Source organism: Liolophura sinensis, chromosome 1 (genome assembly GCF_032854445.1).
Source record: "Liolophura sinensis isolate JHLJ2023 chromosome 1, CUHK_Ljap_v2, whole genome shotgun sequence".
NCBI classification, from domain to species: domain Eukaryota; kingdom Metazoa; phylum Mollusca; class Polyplacophora; order Chitonida; family Chitonidae; genus Liolophura; species Liolophura sinensis.
Window position 1 is genome coordinate 15,947,954 of NC_088295.1, and position 12,157 is coordinate 15,960,110.

At 37.1% G+C, this 12,157-nt stretch overlaps 2 protein-coding genes across 2 annotated transcripts; both read left to right on the top strand.

Moving 5' to 3' along the window:
- Window positions 1-2,749: 2,749 nt before the first annotated feature.
- LOC135473058 (cyclin-dependent kinase 2-associated protein 2-like) lies at window positions 2,750-6,548 on the top strand. Its single transcript, XM_064752856.1, has 2 exons — window positions 2,750-2,816; window positions 3,831-6,548. The coding sequence occupies exon 2, from the start codon at window positions 3,840-3,842 to the stop codon at window positions 4,188-4,190; it is 351 nt and encodes a 116-aa protein (XP_064608926.1). The 5' UTR covers window positions 2,750-2,816; window positions 3,831-3,839; the 3' UTR covers window positions 4,191-6,548.
- Window positions 2,752-12,157, top strand: LOC135473053 (diphthine methyltransferase-like). Its single transcript, XM_064752842.1, has 8 exons — window positions 2,752-2,802; window positions 7,454-7,650; window positions 8,717-9,051; window positions 9,462-9,619; window positions 10,192-10,261; window positions 10,527-10,592; window positions 11,350-11,525; window positions 11,973-12,157. Exons 2-8 carry the CDS (start codon window positions 7,495-7,497, stop codon window positions 12,137-12,139), a joined length of 1,128 nt encoding a protein of 375 aa, XP_064608912.1. The 5' UTR covers window positions 2,752-2,802; window positions 7,454-7,494; the 3' UTR covers window positions 12,140-12,157.

Here is a 12,157-nt window from a genome sequence, read left to right on the forward strand (position 1 = left end):
AAATCTTCAACACCCTCTGCATTGTTTAGATTTAAGAAGGAGGAGCATATAAAACCAGACATGAGACATTGTAAGCTTCTTTGGTCTCTATCACATCGTTCCTCACAAGTAATTTGACCTACTTCAGCTTCCAATCGTTCTGTTTCCGACATTAGCATAGTGCAAGTGACTGCATGTGAAGGCAAGCAGGCTGACTAATTTTCTCCCCCTGACATCAGGTGGCGCTAATATTTTCAGCGTCTTGCAAGGCAAGCACGCAGATTGGTTTTGTTTTCGGGAGTCTAAAGTTTGACAAATGGCTTATAACAGCAAAATTAAAACCTTTCTTTGCCAGATATGAATCAACATTCATCAGTGACACTAATTCCCTATAAAAGCTTGTGTTTTGTTCAAAGACTGAACATGGAGAATTGTGCCAGACAGGACTTCAGCCGCTCAAGCCATTGTGATCCAGCTGTTTTCGTCATACAATAAGTGCAATTCAACAATGCATAAAATAGCAGCGTGTATTATCTCTCTATATATGTAGCCTCTCTATTTAAAGATCATTTTAGTTAATACTCCATCAGATAAATCACTATTAGTGGATCTCTTAATTTTCTCATTGCCGGTGGCTGATTTTCGCAGTAAATTTCATTAGCAATTCTATCACTGTTGACATGTCCGTTTACTGACGGAGTGACAACCACATATTTCATCAGTCATTAATGAATGACCATTCTATCTTTATCCATGACTATTGAATATTTTTTAAAGTGATGTCAAGACCAATTGCTCATGCAAGTTTCAGTCGATCTAGACTAATTCTCTAGGTTGTAAGCTATCTGGGCAAGTCTTCACACTTCACTGGACTAGTACCCTGATATACAGGTAACAATAACTGCAATAAGCGCTGATTATCAGTTTGCAGTATCACATAGGAGGCCAGCTTGATTTCATATATAGGCAGTGATAATTACTTTAATCAATGACGTATAGTAATGTACAAAAATATTTAATTTTAGTATCTCAAACGGTTGGTCAAAACAAGACGTTACGCTACAATCCAATCTTGACATAAAAATGGCTTGTGGTCCTTCTTCACACTAGCGCCTCCTCCCAGAATGAAAAAAAAAAGCTACCCCCCCCCCCCCCATTAAGAAACTGTCACATGGGAAAAGCAACAGAGAATCTAAGTGGTGAAAGGGTTTTGGAAATGGATCTCTGTTTAGATGTTATAATGTTGTTGTAAACGATCAAATTCATTAGGCTAGCAGGGAGTCTGTGGTTAAACAGTCTAGGACAGCAAGGACCCAAACTGTAGCTTAACAGGGATAGAATCACCTAGACGTTGATTGTAGCTCTGTAGGGCTTTGATTATGTATACCGGTACTATCACAGCTCTATCTTGTTCCATAAGCTTACCTTGAACACCTCTGTTCTTCCCTTGCTGGCTTCAGTATACTACTGCTGGGCACCAAATAATTTTTCTGTCGGTAGTCACAGTCGTTTCAACTATCAATTCCAGGTAGGAGTTCCCATGTGTCATCTCTAGTAAATCCACACAAGCATGAAACTATAGTGGAAATTGGTTAAATTCCAACTCCAACCGCCATCTTTGAATGCATACTTCGCACAGCCCATACAAAAAGATAACTACAGACACTTCCAGCATCTTTTGTACTTGTTTAATCTCTTCTTCAGTTTTTGTATCATTTATTTGACAAATGTTTTTAGTGATCAATGTTGAGTATGGTTCCCTCTAGGTCATTACTGGTTAGACTGACCCCAAACAATTACCCAGAATGCGAGTCAAAAGGGTCTAACTTTCATATTAATGGCAGCAGGAATTGATACATGAGTCCCCTCACTGTGAGGAGTATGCTTTCAAACATGGTGGCTGACGTTGGAATATATCCAATTTCCACTATAGTTTCATGCTTGTGTGGTTTAGTAGTGATGACATATGGGAACACCTACCTGGAATTGATAGCAGAGATGACTGTGACTACGGACAGACACATTCTTCGGTGCCCAGCAGTAGTATACTGAAGCCAGCAAGGGAAATACACAGGTGTTCAAGGTAAGCTTATGGAACAAGTCAGGGCTGTGCTAGTACACATAATCAAATGTAAAAGACAAGTCACAATGTCCAGAAATTCTGTAACAGTCAAGTTTTCATCTACCAAAAAAATACTAAATTAAGAAATTAAACATCTTCAATTCTTAACTAACATGTATGTAAAGAGCCTATTGTTGACTCATATCGCACGATTCACTGAATAATTTCTTTCAAATTCCACAAATTCCATAAGTCTTAGCGTCGTTGTTGTTGTGTCGACAACGCATTAACTCAGTTTGGGCGTGTCTCGTAAAAACAAGACTATCTTTCCCATTAAACCCACAATATCTGAAACATACCTAAAGTATAACGTTCTGTACATCTGATGAGCTTCATAAAAATTCCCAGCTTCAATGCTAGCTTTGCATTTCGCCAAAACCCTTCGCACGCCACCGGGTCTCGACGACGCCATGATGTTTGAAGCTGATAGAATCAGTAAATATGTCGGACAGCGGACTTGAGATATAATCAGTTTGCCTGATTTTACTTTGTCCTATATAATAACCACTAATATTTACATAATGGAAATACAAACAATTCATAAGCGTTCAAACCATTAACTAAAACGAAGAATACGTGCTTAACCTTTCTTGTACGTACATGTTCGTATCTTTTCACATTCTTATTTGTAGAATCTCCATTAATTGATGGCAACAAAGAGGAAGACAGAAGAGTTTCGCGTGCTTTCATCTCTATTTTAGGTAATCTGAGGCGAGTAAGTTAAAGTATGTTGATGTATTATACTCGGCGTTCTCATTAGTTGTCGGTATTTTTTATTGTAAACGGGCGAAAGCTGTCGGCGGCGGTGTAACGTGAGATTTAGTTGATGATGTGGCTGTTCGGGATTGGTTGGGTTACTGTTTCGTAAATAATGGTTGATGGTAGATGATCGATAGTAAAGGGGTGACTATTTACCGTGTTTATTTTAGCTTAGTTATATACAGTGTGGCTCTGTGTTTTTACAGTTCTGGCTTGACTCTTGTGCATTTGGCAATAACCATTTGTACAAAAATACATCGTAGTCGGAAGTTATTTTAAAATTTCATTTCATTTTCATCCGAATCATTGTAACAGTAACATGGATGAATTTCAGATTTTTAAACAGTACACAGAGTTCATCTAGATGCACTAGCCAATAAATAAATAAATAAATAAATATGAAAAAAAAACAGTAACTGTCAGATTTTAAAATATTTTACATGACTTACTTCACAGGGCATAGTTAGAGTCTTTGATTTAACTGTTCACTAAGCAGTCAGGGTTTTATTTGATTGGTGGCTATTAACCGTATTTCTTCATCTGTGTTAATATCTAAGGCTAACCGAGGCTAACCTTGTTTCTTGGAATAATGAACTTAACTAAAAATGAAAAAAAGTTGAAGGTTGCAGAGAATACCTTTTATAAAATTAAGCCTGTTAACAGGACACAGCTGTTAATATTTTTTACTATATCGTCATTTGGAAGACGGAGCAGTTTTGTATCACATCTCACCTCTTGTATATGAGAGCAAAGCACCACCCATGATCCATCTGGTGTATTAGTACCTTAGATTACTTGATAATAATATGTTTATCTGTCATTGCACAAAATAATGAGATCAGCGTAATAGTTGGGTTTAGTATTGCAATGTTACCTCAAGCACAATATGTACTGTATCCTAATGCTAATAAAATCATTTGTTTCACTGCTGGCTTTCTGTCTTTATTTCAAGGGCTTTTAATACTTTCAGGACAAGAACATGGCTGATCGTGAAGATGATGTGATGGAGTCGAGCAATTCCCCAGCAACATCAAATTTCAGTAACCCAGGAACACCAGTTGTTGCCAGTAACCCAGGCACCCCCCGGTCAGACCTGGCTGACGTGAGAGCTACCCCACCCCCTCAAGCTCTCCAGAGGAGCATCATACCGCCACAGCCCCAGAGCAAATACACACAGCTATTGGCCGTGATTGAGGATATGGGTAGAGACATTCGTCCCACATATTCAGGGAGTAAATCATCAGCAGAGCGCCTTAAGAGAGGGATCGTTCATGCCAGGATACTTGTTCGTGAATGTTTACTGGAGTGTGAACGAAGTGCAAGGACATGAAAGTCATTGATTAGGATAACAGTATCTGAACACCCATGTCATTGACATTTGTAGTGGATAAAATACTCTGTCAAGAATCAAGAAGGATTCAGGTGAATCCTGTACATGAAAAGAAATTTAATGAATAGACACCGTAGTAGCAAGTTTTTCCTTTGAGATCATCATTTTATCATGCTATAATGCATTGTTTTTTGTATGGTAAAAATGGAAAAAAACTTTGATAGCCACCATTAATTACCAAACATGGAATCAAAATGTCATTGACACTGCCATGTACAATTATATACAGTATCATTTGTGGGCTGCTGCCTGTGTGTTAGGACCGTAAACATTTTACATTATAAGCTATGATAAAGACATGTTTTCCTCATTGTTACTTATAACTTATTTAATACATGGTTTGTACACATTAGTCTGTGCTGTCATTGTGATGTGTTTTTTGAAAACATTTACATGTTTTAACTATTTTACATAAAGATATGCATCAAATTGGACGTTTTGGTATTGTTTTGAGGTGGTAATTTTTTTTTATGAGAAAATTTGCCACAAGATAACAAGTGTTCACAGTAAAGGGGGAATCATTGATAGAATTTATAAATAGATTAAAGCACAGCATAGCTGGGAAGAGCTGAAAACAGTGTTCAGAAATAATTACTTGTATGGTAACTTTAAAAAGTAAAAATGCATATTTCTGCGTTTCATCTGGAAGAAAAAAGGAGACCAAATTTTCTGAGTCATATTTTATTTAAATATATACACATAGTGAGTTCTGGTCAATGTTTAGTGACCAGAGAGCCATGGTTGCCTAGAAGTATTTGATCCTACATGTATAAATAAAGTATAACAAATTGCAAATGTAAGATATTGTTTGTCATGTTCTTATGTTTTTATCAATATTGAATGACTAGTCTCACATGTAACATGCATGCAATTGAGAACAACCTGTTTACCTCTAGAAGCAAGGAACAAATGAAACAGTTGGCATGTGTACAAATCCTGCGTTTGTGGTAGTTGGCCCACACCTTGTCTGTTATTGTCTGAAAGCTGTTTTGAGGTATGTTCAGTACTTAAAAGGTAGCATAAGATCCTACTTTCATTACCAAAAGTAATATTTCAAAAACTTTTATTTGCCTCTAAAAAATACCAGGCCAAATACAGTAATGGCATGGTTTTGTTTGCTTCATGGATACCCTATTTTTGCTTTTCTACAAAATAGAGGGTAAAATAAATATTTTTTATAACATACAATTTCGTATGTGACTAACATCATAGACTTTTCAGGTATGTGGTGTAGTCCAGGCACGCCTGTCACTACAGTTTCCTCCATCCATAAAGTCTGACTAGCACAATATATTAATGTGGAAAATTATTGATCAGTCAATCATATTTTTCAATGGACATTATGTACTTCAACATTATGATCCCCTGTGAAGTTGTGGTGAATTCTAAACAACTTTGTCTTTGGTACATGTACTTACAATGTAGCAAAGTGTGATCAGGTGGATTGTCTGGTTATTACAATGTAGCACATGGTGATCAGGTGGATTGTCCGGTATTTACAATGTAGCAATGTGTGATCAGGTGGATTGTCTGGTATTTACAATGTAGCAAAGAGTGATCAGGTGGATTGTCTGGTATTTACAATGTAGCAAAGGTTGATCAGGTGGATTGTCTGGTATTTACAATGTAGCAAAGAGTGATCAGGTGGATTGTCTGGTACCTACAATGCAGAAAAGTGTGATCAGGGCATTGTGTTGTATTTACAATGTAGCAAAGGGTGATCAGGTGGATTGTCTGGTATTTAAAAGGTAGCAAAGGGTGATCAGGTGGATTGTCTGGTATTTACAATGTAGCAAAGGGTGATCAGCTGGATTGTCTGGTACTTACAATGTAGAAAAGTGTGATCAGGGCATTGTGTTGTATTTACAATGTAGCAAAATATGGTCAGGTTGTGTCTCTGATACATTATATACAATGTACAATATAACAAAGTGGGAGGGGTTTCTTCCTGGCTTTGACTGGTTTCCTTTTATCATTATTACACTTGGCTGTAGTCAGAAAAGTGAAACACTCACCTACTTTTCTGGGGTATGAAAGGCAATTAAATAATCAATCCTGTCTCAGTTGCTTTACGTGTGGCTCAGACTGTACACACTGGGTGCCAGTAAGTTTCACCCAATTCTCGTCTTCATTAAGCTTAAAGAGGAATTCTCTTAATGGTCACTAATTCCACCAGTTTTCCTTTTAAACATACTTTCCATACTTGACCCTTTTTAGTTTATAGGTTGAGAAAACATAAAAATGACATAAAGTTTAGATGAAAGAGTGTGAAAAGTTATTCCTAAATGTGGTCTTGAATATTTTTTCCAATTTTTGAGACACTTGAAAATAATTTTTGTATGCTGGGTATCTGGGACCACCTTTTGGTATTTATAGTCTTTGTTTAATAATGTCATAAAAAAGGATGTAACAGGTTTAATAAATATTTTTGCTCTAGAATTTGTTCTTTTCAGCTAACAGATGTATTAAACCTCAATTTGGATCATATTTATATTTTTAATATGTTCATAAATATTATCATAATTTAGTTAAATGTGTATGTTTCGATATAAACAACAAATTTACATTCAAATAAATTTATTGGACAAGCATCACATCCTTATTTAGAACATTATTATGCAACAACGATAAATACCAAAAGTTGGCCCCAAAAAGATCATATTTGCAAATAAGTTTTGACACTCTTTCATCTGATTTTGGGACCATTTCTATGTTTTCTTCTCCTTTAAGTTGAGAATCCATGAAATCCTGATACTGCATGTCTATAAGACAAGAGCGAACAGATATTTTACCTCATAGCATGTCTATGCTGTGTATTCCTTTGTTGTTTCATTGTATAAAATGTGTTTACTGTTCCTGAAATCCTGAGACCAAACCTGGGTTCTGCCAAGATTTTTATATGCCAAATATGTATGGATTGTGCTCTGTCTGTCGTTACTGGTATGTTGATGAAGTGATCATCACATTTCTCAAATTGATTCTCAAAATACTTATAATGGTATTATAATGGTACATGAGGATGATGATGGTGGTGATAGAATGATAACATTGACTGACAACAAACCTGGGAGAGTTCATCTTACCTGTATCAGTGATACAGATTAAAAATAGTTCAGTTTGTTATGTGATATGTCAGAGAAATGGTTGGGTTTTTTCCATTCATAATGGACTGAATAATTTTACATTTGTTCTGTTTGTTACAGGAAATCTTTGACATGGGTCTGGTGTTATAGCTGTCGACCTGATGGAGTGTGGTGATGGGAAGGTAGTGACCAGGCATGTGGTGGACACAGAGTTCACTGCAGACTCTGCGGAGTGGTGTCCCCTGGATGAGAATGCTGACCTACTGTTGTGTGGGATGTATCAGCTGACAGACCCAGACTCATCCACAACACCTTCGGTATGAAGATGGAAATAATAATTTGTAACACTATTAGACATGTAGAGTCATAAACAGCCATTAATAAAGTGATAACTACCAGCCAACTGGAATGCTTACTTATCCTTACACCTTATTTGTAAGGTGTGTAAATATATGGAAGCATATGATCAGTTACAGGAATATTTTGATAGGCTGAATTGATATTTATCATTATGAAACAGTTGTAATTTATATTTCAGTTTGCTAACATTTGTAAATAAGTGTACATAAATCTTGTTCAAAGGATATGAGTGCAGATATGCTAAATGTTATTTTATACTGATGTTTCTGAGTTTGTTTTTAATGTCTGTTGTGTATGGGATCCATGATGTATGTTTTTTTTGTTTCAATGGCTAGTTTAACACTTAAAGGCATAGCATGCACAATTTGGATGCAGTCCTTTACTTTTGAATGTAAAAAAATAGATATGTTCAGAACTGCTAACTTCACAAAATGATTTTGTAACATACCAGGTGTCACCATTTACAATGGTCTGTATTTATTTTAAATAAATCCCAAGAGAGTTCAATACAGTGTAGGTGATAAGTAAAGAGAATAAAAGAATAAAAGAAAAATGGGGCATTAAAATCAACTAAATATTAAATAAATGTACTTTGACGTTTACCCTTGCATATGTTATTTTTTCCATCAAAACAAGGTTAATCTTCAGACCATTTCTTTATCACCCAACGCAAGCCAGCAGAAAAACCAGTATGATCATTCCATTTTGGAAACAGGTTTATTCAAATCATGAACTCGATTTATATGTGGCATTGATTTATAATGAATTGATTGTTGTTTCAAAAGAAGCCCTAAAGTGTCTGCCAAAATATAACATACGCAAGACAGTAGTCTATTTGTATCTCTTGCGCTCCTAGGGCAAAGTTTAATTTATGAATGTCATGATCACTGACTTATCTTTTGCTTTACATGTTTTGAATGGTATGTGTTCTTGCTATTATCTTCAGTCAGTTTAAAACAAAAATAAGAGATCAAAAATTGACCTTCAGTGATATATATATATATTCCATTTCATTTTGCTCAGACAGAAAATGTTCCCACAGATGTCCCCAAAAAGAGAATTGGGAGGATTTACCTGTTCAGAGTGCTTGATGATAATAACGGACAGTTTTCTTGTGAGGAAATGGAGCGTTTAGAAACTGCTGGGGTGCTGGACATTAAATGGAACAGTCTGAGATTGAATCAGTGTCCAGCATTTGTCGTGGCAGACTCAGATGGTAACGTCAACCTGTATTCTGTTAGTGTGGACAGATCAGGTCTGGAGAAGTGTGTAAGCCAGTTGTCATCAGCTTGTGTGTGTGTGGAGGGTAAGAAGGCCCTGGTTCTGTCCTTAGATTGGTCTACTGCTGTTAATAAGAGGTATGTGAAAGTAATTTTTGTTTGGAATCCAATCATGACTTAAATTTGACTTAATTTCATCTTCATGTAATGTAAATTTGGTGAAGGCTCAAAAAACTTGAAAATGACTAGTGATGTTCACGCCCCCATCACTGAACTAATACAATGTGGCCGGTACTTTCTTCCTTGATAGTTACATGTATACTTGGATATTGTAGCAAAATATTTACTCTGTTTTACTACTGTATAGGTTTTACAGAATAGAGAAATAAATTATTCACAGGGACAGTGTTGAAAACTTGTACATGCACACTATTAATTCTGTTTGTATTTGTAGATATCTGTATACATTGCAGTCCCATTAAAAGGTTTGACTGACATACTTAGAATCTTATGCTGTATAAGGTTGATCTTTGTGACTTGTATTCCAGTTCCCCTGCTCAAATCATATCCTCAGACTCAGAAGGAAGGTTGAATTTATTAGACTGTAATGTGGATGGACTTACACTAGTGTCTCAGTGGAAAGCCCATGACTTTGAGGGGTGGATTGCAGCCTTTAATGCTTGGGACACTAACATTGTTTACTCAGGTAAAGTCATATAGCTTAGTCTACTTTAAATTGAATGTGTTAAGAGTAAATGACCTCTTTGTATTGACCATGGGGCCTCCGTGGCTCAGATGGTTGACGCGCTAACGTAGCGTAATGACCCAGGAGCCTCCCACCAATGCTGTCAAAGTGAGTCCAAGTCCAGCTCATGCTGGCTTCCTCTCTGGCCATAGGTGGGAAGGTCCAGCAGTATCCTGCGGATGGTCGAAGGTTTCCCCCGGGCTCTGCCTGGTTTCCCCTCACCATAATGCTGGCTTCCTCTCTGGCCATAGGTGGGAAGGTCCAGCAGTATCCTGCGGATGGTCGAAGGTTTCCCACCTCAGCTCTGCCTGGTTTCCCCTCACCATAATGCTGGCTGCCTTCTTCTAAGTGAAATATTCTTCAGCACCAATTGAATTGAATAAATAAATATTTTGCTAACCCCCTTGGCCACGGAAGCCAACCTTCCCCACAACTTCGTCTATGATAACATTCTGTAAGTGAAAAAATGTCTGCTTCATGTATGTGTAGGCCTATGTAATACTGATAGAACATGTTGCTTTTTATGCTTTCAGGGGGAGATGATTGTAAATTGAAAGGCTGGGATGTTCGGTGTAAAGATAAGCCTATTTTTGTCTCTAATAGGTATTGCATATGTTAAATTTTGAGCTGAAAATTCTTAAAAAGGAAAATGATTTTTTCTTCACAAGTGAACAAGTAAAATATAACAAGTAAAATGATAAATATGTATTGTTGAGTAAAAAAACGACAATGATCTTCATCGGCATTAGGTCCAGCCTGCTACAAGGAGATATCACTTGTGGTGTTGCCAAACTATTGAAAACAATGTTAAATCCTAGTCAGAAACATACATAGGAAAACCTTAGTTACAATGCTTTGGTTTTTACAGGCACATGATGGGTGTGGTCAGCATTCAGAGTAACCCTGTGAAGGAGTTTATATTAGCTACAGGGAGGTAAGTTGGCTTAACGTCATATGAACGGTAGACTGGCCCGCATAGCACAGTTGGTAAAGCGTCCGCTTTGGGACCGGTAGATCCAGGATCAATCCTTGATCGAGTCACACCTAAGACTTTAAAAGAGGAAGTTGTAACTTGCCAACTCGCTTGGTGTTCAGCATGAAGGGGATAGTGCAACGACTGGTTGACCCGTATCAGTATAATGGCTTGGGCGGGACGGCTTACTTGCCTTCGGTAAGTCGTCTCAGTGAAGCAGCACTAAATAAAAGAGCAACAAGGGAGGCACATTACACGTACATGCACCCTAATGATTCCTTTGTTGTCATATGACTGAAAAATTGTTGAGTACGACGTTAAACCCCAAGCACTCACTCACTCATATGAACAGTCATAAAGGGATATACCTTTAAGTCTTCCAATTAATAATGTTAATAAAACCATCATATTTACCACCTGTTAAGGGTTTTTGTCACTACTTTGTGGCTTGTAATTTATTTTATGTGTTAGGACGGGAAAATGCCAGAGTCCACTCTTTCTTTGTGAAGATTACAAATTGATCAGGTGAACCAGAAAATGCATACTGTGATACAAATGTATAATAGCAACTGATGTTGTTTGACTCTGCAGTAAAGACACTTACTATGCTGTGTTTCATGTAGACTGGGGATTGATGAATGATTGTATGAGTCAATGTTCAATTGGTATCTTGGCAGTCCATGATAAAGTAGATCCAATACTTGATTGTTTGTTTCAGCTATGATGAGCATGTGTTGCTTTGGGACACAAGGCAGATGAAGAGCCCTCTCTCCAACACTGCCCTTGGGGGAGGAGTATTCAGGATCAAATGGCACCCAAGGCATGGTCAGAAAGTACTCACTGCCACCATGCATAATGGTTTCCATGTGTTGGATGCCCGTGAAATCCCTTCAGGTAAATAGAAATTTTTATGTTCAAAGTTTCATATGGAAGATATGTTCTTTTCTCTATAAAATCATGATCCTTAAGAACTAAACTATTCTACATTTATTCATTTTATTGAGATATGGAAACTAATAAAGGAGAAATTTAGCTTCACAGAAAACAGAGAATATATATATGCTTTTGTGTGCAGTTGTGAGTGGACTGATGAGAATATGTTTGCCTTTCATTGATCATAGGCCCCCATAGACATGGGTTCACTCTACAGCATTCTCTGCCATGATCTGGTATAGTGTTTGCTGGACACTCTGCCAATAACTTGCCAAGGGTTAGTGGTTTACTTTGGGCACTCTGGTTTCTTCCACCCATAAAACTGGATGTCATAGTAGAAAAGTTCTTGTTTATGGCTTTAAACAACCATGTTGAAATAAAGAAATAAATATATCTGTTGTGTTGTAGGAGCTAGTAGTCTCCCTTTGATGGCTCACTACTGCCAGGAGGAACATGGCTCATTAGCATATGGAGCTGATTGGTCAAGAAGTATCAGCATGGATTCAGCATATGACAGGATTGCTACTTGTTCATTTTATGACCATTCGTTACATATCTGGGACATTCATCCCTGAAATAAATGAATCACATTG

What these genes read in the sequence shown, in the direction of transcription:
- LOC135473058 (XM_064752856.1), top strand. Translation starts at nt 3,840, where the DNA reads ATGGCTGATCGTGAAGATGATGTGATGGAGTCGAGCAATTCCCCAGCA.
- LOC135473053 (XM_064752842.1), top strand. Translation starts at nt 7,495, where the DNA reads ATGGAGTGTGGTGATGGGAAGGTAGTGACCAGGCATGTGGTGGACACA. An exon ending in CACTAACATTGTTTACTCAG is followed by an intron (nt 9,620 to 10,191) that starts GTAAAGTCATAT and finishes TTATGCTTTCAG; the next exon opens with GGGGAGATGATTGTAAATTG. An exon ending in CCTATTTTTGTCTCTAATAG is followed by an intron (nt 10,262 to 10,526) that starts GTATTGCATATG and finishes TGGTTTTTACAG; the next exon opens with GCACATGATGGGTGTGGTCA.